Source organism: Mustela erminea, chromosome 19 (assembly GCF_009829155.1).
Source record: "Mustela erminea isolate mMusErm1 chromosome 19, mMusErm1.Pri, whole genome shotgun sequence".
Classification (NCBI taxonomy): Eukaryota; Metazoa; Chordata; class Mammalia; order Carnivora; family Mustelidae; genus Mustela; species Mustela erminea.
Window position 1 is genome coordinate 12,841,102 of NC_045632.1, and position 17,461 is coordinate 12,858,562.

Here is a 17,461-nt window from a genome sequence, read left to right on the forward strand (position 1 = left end):
TTGTAATAGGGAGGGGGCAAGTGATTAAGGATAATAGTCTCTATCACATAAGTTGTATTAATTGTAAGCTTTCTAATTGTGTGCCCGTTGATACGTATAATCCCAATGTACCTATTCATGTGTTTTTAGTTATGCAACCACCTTTTTTCTTGTTACCTGTTGAGGTGGAGGGACCGTGGTATGCTAATTATGGTTATCAATTTGCCTTAGAACTAGAAAATGCGCTGTCTAGAAAAAGGCGATTTATTGGAATGCTAATAGCTGGAATAGGCGCTCTTATTACTTTAATAGCTAGTGCTACGGTATCCTCTTTCGCATTGGCACAGACCATACATACTGCTGATCATGTTAACGCGTTATCTCAAAATATTTCATTAGCATTACATATACAACAAGATGTTGATCAGAAATTGTTAGCACGCCTTGATGGAATAGAAGAGGCTGTAGAATATCTAGGCACACAACTCTCTGCTCTAAAAGCGCAAATGTCTTTCATGTGCCATGGTGCCTATCAACATATTTGTGTGACGCCCTTGTCAGCCAATAATATTTCTTGGGAAAAAGTACACAACCATTTGCGGGGAATTTGGCATGATACTAATGTTAGTCTAGATCTTTTACAGTTACAACGAGAAATCACTACCATTGGGCATGCGCGATTAGATATATCTAATCCAGCAAAAATGGCTGGTCGTATTTTGACTACTTTAAAAGATGCTTTACAGGGATTTAACCCAGGAAATATTTTACATTATACCTTCTGGATTCTAGTAGGAATTTTGGGAATCATCTTATGTCTATTGCTTATAGGAGGAGGATTTCTAAAGGTCTGGTCCAACTTCAAAAAGAAAACATGTGCTCAGTTACATATGATACAATCAAAGCATAAGAAGAAAAATAATATAAAAGGTGCAGCATGAGGTAAAAATTATAAGTATTAGAATAACCATGCTGCGATTTCTGCCTTTCCTTCTTTGATCATTAGTATATTAATATTGCTCTATTGCCCTCTGACTCCTGTTCCCTCCTCAGGCTATATGTCTACCACACGCGTGACAATTTTAACTCACGTATGTATGTGGGCTCTGGAGCTGGTACCTCTCCCCAAATATGGCTTAGTATGCTGGATCGGTAGCCAAAGACGGGTAAGACTGATCCCTCACCATAGCAACCTAAGACGGGGGCTCCTTGGCCAGGGGGAGTACCCGATGACGGGTAAGCATGTGTGCTGAGGATTGGCAACCTAAGACAGGCACGATCCCTGCCATATAAATAAATAAGGGGGAGATGTGGGGAGCCATGCAGCAAGAGCTGGGAGTCACGTAGATGGATATGCCTGAGGAGGAAGGGCTGTGAATGTTTAACCCAAAGAAAAATGGGTGCGCTCATGGACGACGCACGTTCAATGCCTGGAGTCACAAGGAGGGTATATGATTAACCTGCAGTTTTGGGAAAGGCACAAGATCTGTAGAACAATAGAAACCTATGGAGTCACGTAGGTGCTCACGAGCATCTCTCATGCTCATGGATAAGGTCACTAGTAGTCCTGATTGGTGTTTAGGTGAATCGCGTGATATGGTGATTGGGCATTTGTAACTACTGATACTATAATAAGGGGCTTAATTTGAGGAGCAGGGTTCCCGAATCAAGATATGTAGAAGACTGACAATAAAGAAGTTTGCCACTCAACCTCGTCTGCGGGTCGTTCTTGCGGGTCGAGAGCGACAGTAGTTACTATGTAAATTATGAGTTCAGACTGCTAATTCAATCATTCCCAATTAATTAATTTGGCATAAAGAGAGCAGAAGTATTCAGAGCAGCAGGCAGGAGGAGAGGGAGAGACAGACTCACTGCTGAGGGAAGAGCCCTGCTGAGGGGAGAGCTGGACTCAGGGCTGGGTCCTAAGACCCCAGGATCATGACCAGCGCCAGAGGCAGACACTCAAACGACTGAGCTACCCAGGTGCTCCTTAACTAGGACAGATGTTTACTGATTTTTTTTTTACGTGGAAAACTAGATGCCATGTTATTTTCTGGGCATGAGGCTGCTTATGTAATTCAATTGTCTTCAGATTCCTGTGACAGCTGTTAAAATGTGTTTGCTGTAAAGTTAATACCATGGGTTCTGTCAAGTTGGAAATAAGTCTCTTACACCAGAAAGTTGTGTTCACAGTGGGATGGTGACGTTAAAAGGGGACAAAGAAGTAAAGTGGAAGGAGCTCCCCTAAGCTGTGCCTGGAGAGTCAAGCATCACAATGCATGGCCCACTTACATGTTTAAGCATGCATCATTCCATACTATTAATTCCATGAATTAATAAAAATGAGTGAACAATCCATTGGGAAACTTACTTCCAAAGTCGAATGCCAACTAATAAATGTGGGAAGACTGATGGGACTTGATCATCAGTGGTGGCTGAAGCTATGGGCTGAAACACTGACGTGGATCAGTATAGTCACGCAGTTTCAGAACATCTTCTGAGTAACTACATACTACAAATAAAGGGAAATAAAACAGGCCCGACACAGAGTCCCTTATGTTAAGCTCTATATCACCAAACCAAAACATAATTTTTTTTTATAGATTTTATTTATTTATTTGACAGAGAGAGAGAGAGAGATCGCAAACAGGCAGAGAGGCAGGCAAAGAGAGGAGGAAGCAGGCTTCCCGCTGAGCAGAGAGCCCGAAGCCAGGCTCGACCCCAGGACCCTGGGATCATGACCTGAGCCGAAGGTAGAGGCTTTAACCCACTGAGCCACCCCCACCCAAGACTTAATTTAATTACAGTTTGGCCCTCCCAAAAATGGAACCATAAACCATCAGGATCTCCTGATCAGCACTAGTAAGGTACTTTGCCTGAGGGCCTCCAGCCATCTCCTAAAGGAAAGTGACCTTGTATGAACCAACCCATCTTTTGCCTAGGATCACTTCTTTGTTCCTACTTCCTTCTCCCTTATCAAAGTATTTCATTTTGTACAGCTCCTTGGAGTTCCCTTCTATCTGCAAGACTAGATGCTGCCCTGATTTGAATCACCTTTTGCTCAAATAAACTCTTAAAATGTTACAAAAAATAAAGGGAAACGGTAATTCTTGAGTCAAGAACACAAACTTACAGAAGTGACTGAAGTTACTATCCGTATTGGTAAATACGGATACCACGTACCTCCCGATATGAAGTACTATGAAAAATACAGCACCATTTCTGTGATTTCAGTATAAAACAATGCAAGAGCAAAATATCACCATTAGGAAACATTAGAGAAACAGAGGGAAATTCTACAAACTATATGACATGTCATGTCCATGGAACTCAAAGCCTGATTAACTGCTTCATTAAGGAGTGGAGAACAGTGACAACCAAATGCCCCATGCTGTTCTGGGTTTGCTCACAGACCCGTAGACACCAAGGGGCAGTATTACGACCAATGGTAACATCTGGACATGCCCTGTGGACTACTTAATAGTATTTTACCAATACTGAATATCCTGATTATAATATTCTGATCATATAAAATGTGCCCTTAAGAAACATGCACCAAAGCATCCACTTGTACAGAGGCAATGTATCTCCCCATTAATTTGGATTGTTCAGAAACCCACACATGTACGTGTGTGGGGAGAGACTGACAAAACAAAAGACACAGAACAAACAACTGTTTAATCTGGGCAGAATTTATACATGAGTATCTTGTACTATTTTTGTACTATAAGTTGAAAACTGAAATTTTTAAAAATTCAAAAATCAACACATTTTACCAGTTCATACAAAATGTATGTATCATAATCAACTCAGATGACGCAAAAGATATCATTTGATGCTAATTCACCCATTTTTGGCTTTTTTTTAAGCATAGAATGGGTTTTCCTTAAACACTGAAAATATTCTACAACACACGTCATATGTATGATGTTAATATTTCACCTAAGATCAGAGACAAAAGAAAAAAAATTGGGATCACTTGGCCTTCAGCATTACTCCACAGAAACTACCTCATGCTGTATGGCCAGGAAAAACATACACATACACATTAGAAAGGAAGAAATAGATGGTTCTTTCACCATCTAAAATAAATGCCAGAACGCATCATCTGTACCAGCCCTAATGCGAACATCCTGTCAGGACTCCTCCCTTTTTCTTCACTGCCGTCCTGCTCTCCTCTTTTCCACAGAACCCATCCCCTTCTCACGTGCTATGGGAGTTAGGAACATTGCATTTCCTCACCCAGAAAAGTAGGTTCCATGAGGGCAAAATTCCTTTGTTTTGTGTAACTGTCCCTCAGAACAATGTACTACTTAAAATAAAACCCATGAGAAATCAGTTACCAAGCATGTTTAGATGCAGCCTTAAGAAAAACATATACTGGCAACAGGCCTCTGGGGGAAGGGACCATATAGGGCTTTGAAGCCAAGCAGCGGGGGACGCCCCGGGGCCACTCAGGCCAGAACGCCAACTGCTTCATTCTCCCCTATCTTCCCTTCCCCTGAGAGCACCCGTGGCTAATTTGATGAGCTCCTTGAATGTGCTGCTCAACTATAAACTTTATACTGCTTGACCAGACGTATTTTGCCTTCCTTCTTGTTTATCTACAAGGCATATGAATGAATATGTGGCCTTCTTCAGCCCTTCTGTTGATTACTGTCGATACCTAATAAAAACGGGACTGAGTTGTTCCGGGGCAACAGTCTTTTCTGCTATTGTCCCCTGCTCCCTTGCTCTTGCAGCTGACTTGTTTGTGCCTCATTCTTCTCCCGTGCACCGTCTACAAGTGGCAGTTTTGTGCAACTCATATATCTAAAAGAATCCAAGACACTCATAAGATATACAATAAATGATTTCTTGGAGCACTAAATGTCACCTTCACTTTCTTATCCATTTATAAGAATCCACTCTGCTGCTTATCCTAACTATACTAAGTCACTACCACCCTCCCTTCAAGTTGAGTATCCTGAGTACACTCACCTATGGAGAAGAATCCTGTTTTGGAGACAAAATTTTCAAGGTGGTTAAGAATCCGGCAAAGCCATGTGCTCAACTTCCTTGTCTTTTTAGATTCCAGTGTACTCTGCTCACCTACCCTAGGCATCAAGCTCCCTCCGTGCTCAAGGACAGGACTGCCACCTCAGTCACCCAGGCACCCCACTCCTCAGTGTGCCCAGAACACAGAAGTGGTCATGTGGAGGAAGGATGGAGGTCTCAGGAGACCCCTGCCGAGCCAGCAGCAAATATATAGTAGGTCCTGGCACTGAACATGTTAAGACTATATGCGAAGACCTTGGAGTTGAGGGAACCAATCCTCAGATGTCCATCTAGTGGAAAATGTATCACTCCTGCTTTGGAACAAACTGGGGTCAGCATTCCAGGCATGCAAAGAAGAACCTTTGATAAAAACCATGATTTTTCCAAAGGGGTTTCTCCAACTCTCTTGAAGTTCACAAGAACTTGAAGTTCTTGAAGTTCACAGCTCAGCCACAAGTACAACCACAGCTACAACATATACCATCCTCAAGAGAGAGGAGAGAAGAGGGCAGGGGTCTTTTGAGTCAAATGTCCTTTCCAAAGAACAAAAAACCATGCACACTATCAAACAAAAACTCTTACAAACTCACAAAGAAGGCAATCATACTATGTGTGTCACAAAAAAGGCGCAGGCCCACTATGAACATGTGAACTGTGTATGTAGTCTTTTAAAATGATGTGAGGAAAGCTCCAAGTGAGGAAATAATCACTTTTTATTTTTTCTGTACATGTTTAACCCATTAACATTGATTACCTTGTGTACCTTGAAAACTAGTGTTGAAGGACAGTCCACAGGATGAATTTCAAATGACCACCTCCAATGCTGGCACCCAAGGAACAGGATGTCCACGGTGGCAACTGTGAAGCCCACACAAACCCAACCCCTGCATGTACACAACTGGAGTCTCCTCTTCAAATCCCTGACACTTTATTTGAAACCAAACTTCACATTTATAAGATCAGACAATGAGAATACTGTTTTTCTGGGCATATCATGACTTTGCCTCAGCTGAGTGTTTCATCTCACTGATTTTAGCAATAATGTAAGCCCGAGAAGGCTGTGGAGAGGGCCTGGGGAATGCATAGTCCTCCCCACGAGATTAACCTGTGAAACCCCAACAACACAAAAGAATTAGGTCTTGGCTGAGAAGTCCACCTCCACATTTGTCAGGGGAAAATGAAGAAAACAGAAGAGCAGAATGGAATCAAGAAATAGGGAGGAAGAGAGAACACTGGGCATTTAAAAACCATAGAAACAGGAGTTTTACTTATAAATACCAAAGCCTTAAGCAGTCCCAAGGGAGCATATTTTAATGCGGCTGTTGTATGCGGACCCTGCTCTCAGACATCAGAGACAAGTGGCAGGTGATGTTACTTTCAGAATTCTAACCTTCTAAGTTCAAGTACCTCATGACTCAGACTTGACATTTCTCACAAAGAATGATGCTCCTTGTGGGTAGAGATGTGTGCAACAAGGCTTCCAGCAAATGTCTCTATAGAGTTGTCCTCACGACAGCTTCCTGACACAGAAGAGCCATAAACACACATAAAAATGAAGGGCTGAGACCCTTTCTCTCCAACATTCCCCCCAACCAAAATAATAAAACTGATGAAAAACTTTAAGAGGTTTGGCAGGGAAATCTGACAGTTTGTGAAGACATTTGTTTTTTCCATTTACAGTCTAGATTTCCATCCCCTTTTCCTTCTTCTTTAAAAAAAAAAAAAAATGCTGAGATGGCTTTCTAAGCATCAACCAAGGGGAAAATGTGTGGTCGGAAGTCTTTGTAAGTGCACAGTACCCACTGCCTGTCTCCCACATCCTTCTCACAGTAAGGCCTATGCTGTGTCCCATTCCATCTGACTCTTAAGTGCTGACCTGTCACAGGTTTTCTCACAGTAATGACAAGGATGTGGTTCCCGTTTGTTACACATTCTCAGATGGTTAAGTATCTTCTTCTGGCTAAAATGACTCCTCAGTAGTTGCGTTCAGAATGTGTTTCCCTGAGGCTTTCTCTGACGCAGACAGAGGTGGACCCATGGGTGACCTGCCTTCTCGAAATTCTCTCCAGTGTGAACCCCATGATGAGTGGGCGGAGAGCAGTGGCTGGAGGCTTTCTCATGTTCACTGCATCACAGGCCTCCTTTCCAGTATGACCACTCATGTGCCTGAAGACCCAAAAACAACCTCTCCGACATTCTTTATACTGAGAGGGTTTTTGTTTTTTGTTTCCTCCACTGTGCTCCCCTCATGACGGACAGAAGAGCAGAAGCAGGCGAAGGCCTTTCTACATTCACGGCACCAAGAGCACTTCTCTCAAGTATGAACCCGCTGGTGCTGCAGGAGGTGTGACCTGCGTTTGAAGGCCTTCCCACACTCGAGGCACTTGTACGGTGTCTCCCCCGTGTGGATGACAGAGTGCTGAAGGAGGTACGTGCTCCGGTGAAAGGCTTTCCCACACTGGGCACACTCATAGGGCTTCTCCCCGGTGTGAATCCGCTGGTGCTGCGTGAGTTCCGAGCTGCATCTGAAGGCCTTCCCACACTCCATGCAATCGTAGGGCTTTTCTCCCGTGTGGATGATGTAGTGCTGAATCAGATGTGCTCTGTTGCTGAAGGATTTCTCACATTCTTTGCACTCAAAGGGTTTTTCTCCAGTGTGGGTCCTGTTATGCCGAATAAAAGTAGAGCGGTGGGTGAAGGCCTTTCGACACTGGCTGCACTCGTAGGGCTTCTCCCCAGTGTGAATTGGATGGTGCTGCATGAGGTAAGACCTGCGTTTGAAGGCCTTCCCGCACTCCACGCACTTGTATGGTTTCTCCCCGGTATGAATGAGGTAGTGGCGAATAAGGGTTGAGCTCTGGCTAAAGGCTTTCCCACATGCATTGCATTCATAGGGCTTCATTCCAGTGTGAACCCGCTGATGTCGAACGAGGTACCACTTCCGGTTAAAACCCTTCCCACACTGCTTGCATTTGTAGACAATATTCCCGGCATGAATCGTACGGCCTTTACTGCGTCCCTGTGGGTCACAGTCACGGAGAACATGTCCCTGAGACACTCTTTCCTGTAACACCCAGGAGTGCAGATTATCCTCTGTCCCCAAACCATCATCTTCAAGGCTCATTTTCCCAAGATGGGTCTCTTTTTGAGCATCTGTCCCAGGCTTCAACTGACCTTTCTGCATTTGCACAAGCCCTTCCCAATCCTTGGCGTGCGCCAACCTGGAGTCCTTTGAAGATCGCTGAGTCAGGCTTCCCTGGAGCAAGACTCCCTCAGACAAAACCAGCTGAGGAGTGCTTGGGTCCCTGGTCTGAAGTCTCATGCTGTCACCTGCAGAGAAGCCAACACACAGACGGGGACTTCTAGTGATTCAATACGGAAGAAACAAACTCAACACTTCAGTGGGAAAGTGAGAGTGAAACAGCGCCCTGGTTCTGCTGTGTTCCCCACCTCTGGATCCTGGGTTTCCCATGACTGTCTACGGTCCTTGTAGCCTTGACACCATTCAAGGGAAAAACCCGAGGACAGGCTGGACCAGGGAACCGAGGATCTGGAGTGGAGACCCCTCCTCACAGTCCGGAGAAGAGGAGGGAGGACAATTTTGAGAACACTGTCTGTGGGGTATTTGCTTCAAGAATTGGTATCTCTTGGTGTTAACAGAGTACACAGAAGTGGCCCCAGATAGGACTGGGAAGAAAAAGAGGTCATCTTCCCATAGAAGTGTCCCATGAGCTAAGTCCTAATGGAGAATTAGAATTGCCAGAGAGAGGAAGAGGAAAGGAGCACTGGGTTGGAATGGAAGGAACAAGCATGGGTAGGGTCACTATTGGGGAGTGCTTAAACAGTTAAAGGAAGAGAGGGCCCCAGATTCCTGGTGAAGCCAACACTGAAGGGTGATCATGAAAGGAAGAGAATTAAGACTGAAGAAGAGGGATGGAGGGACACTCCGAGACCAATGGTATAAATGACAAGCTTCTGCTCTGCTGGGAGGCATCACGTGGTAGTTAAGCGCATTCTGCAGCCAGAAAGCCATTGTTCCAGTCCTGCCTCTACCAAGTGAGTGGTCTTGGATGGGTTACTTTCTTCTTCAAAGCACAATTTCTTCATCTGAGAGACTAGCAGACTCCATTCTCATTCAGTTCTCCAGGAATGTGACCAAGAGCTCACAAGTTCAGAGGCACTGGTTCCTTGCCTGCTGAAGGCTCCCTGACCACCCCACAACCCCCAACCACCTGTCTGCTCCTACCTGAGCAGGTGCTATGGGAGAGGCCTCCCTTTCCTGTCCACAGCTCCTGCCCATGCTCCAGCAGGTGGGCAAACTCTGCTTTGGGAACTGGATGCCCTGTTGATGGAGAAAGAAACAGGTCGTGGTGTATGAGAAAAAAGCAGTATCTCCATCCCATGTGGGACTTCATGGCAGGGCCAAGACCTGGATGAAGCTGTGAAGAAAATGCTGATGTGTGACCTGGAAACCAAGTGCACAAATCCCATTCTTGGCTTCAACTGCCACAGAAGGTAGTCCTGTCCATCCAGACAACATCAATGTCTTTGAATCTCATCGGCAAAAGCCATTTCACACACAGCCATGGGACCCCAGGAAGGTGAGCCCCTCCTTCCAGAAGGGATTCTGTAATTAATCTAAGTCCCTGTTCTCGAACACCCTGTGCTTCAGAAACACTTAGGGATGCTTGGTTCCAACCTCAAACAGAAAGAAACAAAAGTGCTTGGGCTGAGGCCTAGCCATCAGTATTTCTGGGCTCTCTCGCTAGGGAATTCTCTCTCCCCAAGAGAACTAAAACCTGCCAGGGGAAGAAATCAGTGAATGGCATCTCTGATGGGACTGGTAATCTGAGACAGGCAGGTAACCTGAGCTGAAGACAAAGCCTTTATTCCAGCACAAAAGGAGGCTGAACAAGGGGGCTGCTTCCCCAGTCCTAGCGGCAGCACCCCACAGGCCTGCAAAAGCGCCAGCCTGAGGAACAGGGAGATGCCTGGTCCAGGGAGAGGAGCAGAGAGAACCTTCATATCACTGAGGACAGAACTATGTAACTGCAACCTCCAATCCAGGGCAGCCCCACCCTGGGGCTTCCCGTTAGGCGAGATGGGGAATTTCCTTCAAGGAAAGCCACTTTCCAGCTTGTTTTTGTTTCATGCAGCCAGATACAGCTCAACACAGCCAGGTGGGTTCCGCACAGCATTTCAAGGGCTGAGGTATCAGGACCCACGGAAGTCTCCACTGGCAGATTCTGACCCTCAGGCTGGGACTCATTCAGGCAGGTCTCAGTAACGGTCACCAATGTGTCCTATGTGCCAGGCATGGAGCTCAGGGAGGGGCAGCAGAAAAGGTGAACCAGACGTTCCTTTGGCTCTGACAGGAGTTGACCCACTCTCCCCTCAGGGCCTTTTCTTATGGTTCCTCTACCTGGAACCCCTCCTCCACCTCCCCTCCAAGCTTCAATGCTCAGTTCCAATGTCACTCCCTGAGATGCCTTCTTTGCAGCACCCATGATGGGTTATGACCACCTGGCTAAATACTCCTAAGTTCCCCTAATTCTCCTACAACTCATCACAACTCATCTAAGAACTGGCATCCACCTTCCCACCTAACTCAGAGTGACTGGTCTGTATTCTCACACACAGGGCGTCATTGTCACTGATGGCTTCTCTTTAAATGGACCCCATTTAATTTTTGTTAAGTGTTTTGTTCTCAAATGGAACTCTTGTTTTGCTGTGGTAAATGAAAAGAGTCAAGTTCACTTTCCACAAATGGCAGGTTACCATCAAAACAACAGAATCAAAGTAATGCCATTAGAGCCCAGCAAGTTCATGCAGAGAGCTCTGGATTGTGAGCCAGAAGCTGTTCCTTCTGCTGGAAAAATTACCCACAATTAGGGCACCTGAAATACTCAGCACTGTTCTGAGACTTTCTCTTGACAACAATCAGCATTCTAGACAGAGGCGGTCAAAGGACTGGCTTTCTCAAGGTGTCCACCCCTGGCATTTTGTGACATTCCTGTGCACTTTCTAAAGCATCTCCTGCTCCAGTGGAGGGCTGTGACCTAGGCCTCAGGAGAACATGTGATGATCATGAAGACACCACGGGTCTTTTTACAGAGACCGTGTTGTTCAGGAAGATCCCTGGGGCACTGATGACAAATATGGGGATGTGCCTGACTTACCCTCTCTCCTGAGAACAACCCATCACTCACAGCTGTGCTAACTGGGCCCTGGACGCCTAACCCAAGAGACTCCTGTGTAGTCTAGAATATGGACATCAGACCGCAGCCTGAGTGTGCTGAGTCTTGGGGTGAGTCTGCGTTCAGAAGAAGGCTGTTTCTCTCCAAATGATCCCTAATGCAGACCTGACACAGGGAGACCAGGTAGAAGGACAAGGACTCAGAAAACTGCAGGGTCTTTGGGGAAGACGGAAGATGGCTCCTGTGACCTTCTTAATCATCCAGGAATCAAGAAGGGTGGGCTGCCCGACAGGGATGAGAGGTGAGCCCTTACCCAATGAGACCAGAAGCCCACAGGTCTCCAGCATCACCTCCTGGTACAGGGCCCTCTGGTCCAGGTCCAGATGTCCCCACTCTTCCTGGGTGAAGGTCACAGCCACATCCTTGAAGGTCACCAAAATCTGAAAAATCAAACAGAGGTAATGATGTTGATCTTGTGCTGCTGGATGGGGTCAGAACCCTATAACTCAGTCTCTGGTCAAGATATGGAGAGACCCAGGCCTGACTCAATGAGGCCTCCTGAGAGCAGAGCTCTGTGCTGGGCTCAAGGGGGAGATACATGCAGCCTTTGGACATAATGCAGTCATGGCTGAGAGAAAACCTCCTCTGGGAAGCTGCTGGAGATAACAGACAGTAGCATTCCCAGAAGACCGTGGGGGCAGACAGTAGGTGATCTGGGACATCAGAAGAACGGGGAAAGTGATTGCGATGATAATCCCAACAATGAGAACTGCAGCAACAGTAGCTCAGTCTCCCTGGTCCTCCCCTTGTGCCTGCCCCAGCTGAGGGCTTCACACGGAGATAAAGTGACTAAAAATCCCCTATTCTGGATCCAGACTCCCAGGGACTTTATTAAGACTCTTGAATCAGACACTTGCCAGCTGTGACTATGGGGTGGACATCCCATCATTTCTCTAAGCCTTGACTTCCACATCAGTACAATTAATCGTTCCCACTTCACCAGGCAGTTCTGAGAAGTAAAGAGAAAATGTTCACATGGCAAACAGTGGAGTGCCTGGCCTGGAATGTGTTCATTGTATTTTGTGACTTTTCCTAACCCTCCCACAGCCCACAAGGTGAATGCCACCATTACCTCCAGCAGCCGGAGGCTCAGGAAGCTCTAGAAAGTTTCCCAGTCTCACTTTCAAGTAGCAGAGAAAGAATCTGAACATCCAGTAAAAGATGACAGCATTACCAGAAAACAAGCACCTTAAAAAAGGCTATTCTAAGTGGTGACACGGATGCACAGGAGTAGAGAGTACAGGGCACAGCCCTGCAGGGACGTGGGGACAGGACCTGGGACGAAGGGAAGTGCAAGGGCAATGGCTGCAATATGGGAAGGGCTTTGGCAAGTTCAGTACCACCCAACTGGGTGCAGTGAGCACGGGAAGATCTGAAGGGGAGCAGTGAGGTAAGTCTCGGGGCAGATGGAACAGAGCCCTGAGGGCCAAAGAGGGGGCTGCGTGCATTTGATATAAGTATGATGGGAGCCCCTGAGGGGGAGACCCATTCACTCATTCAACTATTTACTGAGTACCTTTTACAAGCCCAGGCCATTCTAGGTCTTGGCATAGGGCAGCAATAGGCGCTCACCATCCAGGGCTGGAAACACATCCTAAATAAGCAACTAAAATCAGCAAGACAATGTCAGAGGGCCCTGAAGAATCTAAAGACAAGAAAATAGAGTAAGGAGACTAAAAAGATTGTAGTCCACTTTACATGGGGCAACACGGAAGGCATCTTTCAGGATGGCACACTGGACTGGGTCTGAAATAAAGTGAGGGAGGGTGCCCGGTGGATGGGAGTGAGACAAGCGCTCACCATGATCAAGGCTATGAAGAGGGTACAACAGGGCTGACTGCTGGAGACTCACCTGGATCCCCTTGTGCGTTTGTGTCCAATGGCACACGCTACTGCACACTATCATCACCGGCCATTTGAATGGACTCATTTTTCAAATCTGAGTGTCTTAAACTGAGCGAAAACAGATTCACTACTGTCAGGGGAAAGCCAGCTCCATTTGCTGTAAACGGAAAGATAAACTGCCTGGCCTTCCTAGCCCCCAGCCTGCCCTTCCGTCTTTTCTGCCCTAGCACAGCAGCAATTCCAAAAAACCACTCCTGCAGCTCCTCCACCCCAGCCCTTAGCTTTAGCGGCTAGAGGCCAGGAAGGGGCAGAGGTCAGACTCCCACTGGGCTGAGCCAAGACCAACACAGGCTCAGGAGACATCTCCGAGGACAGAGGTCCCAGAGCGATGCTCCCGGGACCCTGCTGGACACCGGGGACACACAACACTCACGGACCCTTTCTAGTTCCCTCAACCCAGGACGAGGAACTGTACATACTCCTCCGTTTCACACCTGAGAAAAAACAAGTCCAGCGCGGGAGAGGACCTCGCTCAAGGTCACGGGGTCGGGAAGGGGCGCGGCCAGAATCCGCGCTGGGCACTACAGGTCTGGACACTCGGGGCGGAGCGGGGCGGGAACTGGGGAGGACTGCAGGAGCCACACCTGTCCCTTCCACACAGCATCCCACCCGCTGCCAAAGAGATAGGCGCTCCCCCACGGGACCCCGACCTGCCTTCCGAAGCGGAGAAGTCCCCACCCCAAGCGCCGAGAAACGTCAGCCGGGGGAGCGGCGAGGCTCAGGGGCGCAGGACACCGCCTGCCCGCACGCCCACTCACCTGCGCCGTATCCAGGGACCGCGCCATCCGGCCGCGGGGCTCCTGCGGGCTCAGCCCGCCCACCCCTGCGTCCCGCAGGTGTGCGGGCGAGGCCAGTCGCCGCCGTTCCCCGCCCACCCGATGAGCCGCCGGTAACTCACAGCCCGCACGCACCCCTGCTACGTCACAAACACGTCCACGCGCGACGCCGGAAGTCCCGCCTCTGCCAGCGGGCCCAGCGACGCCCCTTCGGGCGGCACGGCCTTCTGGGTAATGTAGTTTTGTCCTGCCTCCTACCCAGTGAGGAAAGCTCCTCAGCTCTTTCTAGAACCCGGGCGCTGGGAGAGGGTGAGCGGAGGCTCAAGAGAAGAACGGGGCAGCATCGGATACTCACAAAGGGGACGCACCGGAATTTCCGCAGTTTCCCAAATTGCGTTTTCTTCATCTTTTTATTTTAAATTTCCTCATGGAGCGAGCAGTCACACTGTACTGTAAATGTTTTAAAACCACGTTTTGGGGCGCCTGGGTGGCTCAGAGGGTTAAGCCTCTGCGTTTGGCTCAGTCATGATCCCAGAGTCCTGGGATCGAGCCTTGCATCGGGTTTTCTGCTCAGCAGGGAGCCTGCTTCCCCCTCTCTGCCTGCCTGCTGGTGTTCTTTTTCTCTCTGTGTGTGTGTCAAATAAATAATAAAATCTTTAAAAAGAAAAATAAAACCACGTTTTCCTGCTGCCTCAACGTCCTACATCAGGCTGTGAGCACCCCACCCACGTGAGCAGGTACCCCGGTGTGATAATAAGGTTAGTCCCCTATACAACTTCCTTTTCTTATCCTTCCCTGTGATCTAGTGACATTCCAGGGCATGAATGAATTCCCTTAAGTCTTTTGTGTACTCCCCTTTGACTCCCTCTCTCTGGGCTCCCCCACCTGCTTGGTCTAGCCAGTTCCCTGGCCCCATCTGGCCACTTGTATGAGGTACAGTGCCACCTCTTCTAGGAGCTGTGAGTGTAAAGATACCTTTAATTCCATATGCCACTGAGTATAATTTAAACAGCCTTGTTGTAGTGTTGCTTAAAGACTCCATAAGGGGCACTTACTCCCGCATTCACTGTGTGGGGGAGTAATACAAGATATCATAGTGTTATTTTTATAGTATCATTTAGATACAAAGTACCTTCACTCAGAACTTTTAACTAATAAACATCTTGTTGCTCTTCAAATAGACTGAAGCTTTAGAGTCAACTTTGTGAGTTTCACGTCCAGGGTGCCTGGGTGGTTTAGTCTGTTAAGCATCCAACTCTTGATTTCTGCTCAGGTCATGATCTCAGGGTTGTGGGACTGAACCCGGCATTGGATTCTGTGCTGGGCGTGAAGCCTGCTTAAGATTCTCTCTCTCTCCCCCTGCCTCTACCCCACTAAAAAAAAAAAAAAAAAAAAGGAGGGGGGAGGGAGAAGAGGAGGAGGAGGAACCAGATGATGTGGCATTTTGCCTATTTCCCATGCAAAAAAAAAAAAAATTCTTCCATGTATGGATACATCTCAGTATTCCAACCCCAGCAATTCCACCTGTGTCTCCTCTCCTCCATATGTGTGTGTGTGTGTGTGTATATATATATATATATATATATATATATATATATATATGTATGTATTTTTTTTAAGATTTTATTTATTTATTTGACAGAGATCACAAGTAGGCAGAGAAGCAAGCAGAGAGAGAGAGAGGAGGAAGCAGGCTCCCTGCTGAGCAGAGAGCCTGATGCGGGACTCGATCCCAGGACCCTGAGATCATGACCTGAGCCGAAGGCAGCGGCTTAACCCACTGAGCCACCCAGGCGCCCATCCTCCATATATTTTTAACTGAATTTCCTAACAGAGATACTGCTATGGTCTGAATGTTTGTGTCCCCCTCGATTCGTATGTTGAAAACCTAATGCCCAACGTGATGGTATTAAGAGAAGGGACCTTAGGGAGGTGATTAGGTCGTGAGGGCTCTGCCTTAATAATAGAATTGGTACCCTTATAAAAGAGATACTAGGAAGTTTCCTTGACCCTTCCACCATGTGAGGACACTGTGAAGAAGCTATCTGTGAACCAGAAAGTGGGCTCTCATGAGACACCAAATCTGCCATCACCTTGATTTTGGACTTACAGTCTCCAGAACTGTGAGAAATTAAATCTCTGTTGTTTATAAGCCACTCAGTCGATCCTATTTCCTTTACAACAGCCCTAACAAACACAGATACAATTCATTTTAAAATCTTAGACTTACCTGAAAAGAAGAGCCACTGACAAATGTTTTTTCCTGCTGTGGTAGTGGCTACTATGGTCACAATCTGAGTACAAGTGCAAAGGGGGCATCTTATCCCTGAGATAAACATTTGGGGGCACCTGGGTAGCTTAGTGGGTTGAATGTCCAACTCTTGCTTTCAGCTGGTGTCATGATCTCAGGATCCTGGGACTGGGCCCTGCATCAGGCTCTACACTTAGTGCGGAGTCAGCTTGAGGATTCTCTCTCCCTCCCTCTCTTCCTCCACTCATGTGCTCTTTCTGTCTAAAATAAATTTTTCAAAAACCAATTCTTTCTCTCCCTCTGCCCCTCCACCGTCCTCCCACCTCTCACTCTCTCTCTCTAAAAAAAAAAAAAAAAAAAAAAAAAAGTATTTGGTTATTGTTTGAGGATGATGTTAATGATCCAAATAATTATTCTGGAAATCGCTAAACAGAGCAAATGTTATCAAGCTCTTTCTCCCCTTTTTGGTACAGACTGTATTTTGAGGAACCTGAATAGAAGATTATGGAAAATTCTTTATGCTTCTTTAAAATTTCTAGCTAATAAATGCAGAAATAGAAATAGAAGTAGGATACAAAACCATTTCATTGGTGCATGAAATAATCATCTATACAGTCATGACCACTGCATGCAGACCATGTATAAGATGCATGGGGAACTGCTATGGGATAGGAAACACCAACAACAAGACTGATCACAAAAGAGACACCCATACATTGGAGCAGACTTACTTGAGGCAGTCACAATTTCTCAGCACTGCGTGTAGGGTATTAGGGCCAATTTAATGTTAAAACCTGTTTAACTATTAGGGCCTGCTTAGCCAGAGCGACTTCATATTGCCTAGGTAGCCATATTATTGTTTACATCCACGGATTTCATTCTGGGAATAAACGCCCCAGTAGTTCCTGGTATGGTTCCGGGTATTGATTCCAGGAGTAAACGCCTTAACAATAGAAGCCACGTACCTTAGGTCTGTAGGTATGCCCTACAAAACCAGCCTATGAGATCGGGAGGGGGGTCGCTCTCTTTGGAGGGGCCCTGGCCGGTCAGTCTGACTTCTAATGCTTGGCATAGAATAAAGATTCACATAACTTTCACTTTGTCTTAGTCTCATTCCTTTGATAATGGGCCTCAACATTCTAGGGGCTCGTCTGGGATCTACGACTAGAACTGAGTCAGCATCAGAATTTCTGGGAAAAGCCTCCGGAGGTAAGATCTTGAGATTTTATCTTGCAGGATATGGACTGTCTGTCTGA

At 46.8% G+C, this 17,461-nt stretch overlaps 2 protein-coding genes across 3 annotated transcripts in view; one reads left to right on the forward strand and one right to left on the reverse strand.

Annotated features, from left to right (window-relative positions):
- Positions 1-7,348, forward strand: part of LOC116579382 (zinc finger protein 501-like) — a 46,721-nt gene extending 39,373 nt beyond the window's left edge. The window contains exon 3 of one of the 2 annotated variants that reach the window (XM_032324733.1): positions 7,276-7,348. In XM_032324733.1, the coding sequence (XP_032180624.1) occupies positions 7,276-7,340 (65 nt within the window). In that variant the 3' untranslated portion in view covers positions 7,341-7,348. Of the gene's footprint in view, positions 1-5,049; positions 5,654-7,275 lie in introns of those variants that run through there. The other variant, XM_032324732.1, reaches the window with a different exon arrangement.
- On the reverse strand, positions 5,712-14,122 carry ZNF550 (zinc finger protein 550). The gene is made up of 4 exons (XM_032324809.1): positions 13,937-14,122; positions 11,527-11,653; positions 9,263-9,358; positions 5,712-8,346 (listed from the first exon to the last, which is right to left on the reverse strand). The coding sequence occupies exons 1-4, from the start codon at positions 13,961-13,963 to the stop codon at positions 7,331-7,333; spliced, it is 1,266 nt and encodes a 421-aa protein (XP_032180700.1). The 5' UTR covers positions 13,964-14,122; the 3' UTR covers positions 5,712-7,330.
- Between the last annotated feature and the right edge of the window lie 3,339 nt (positions 14,123-17,461).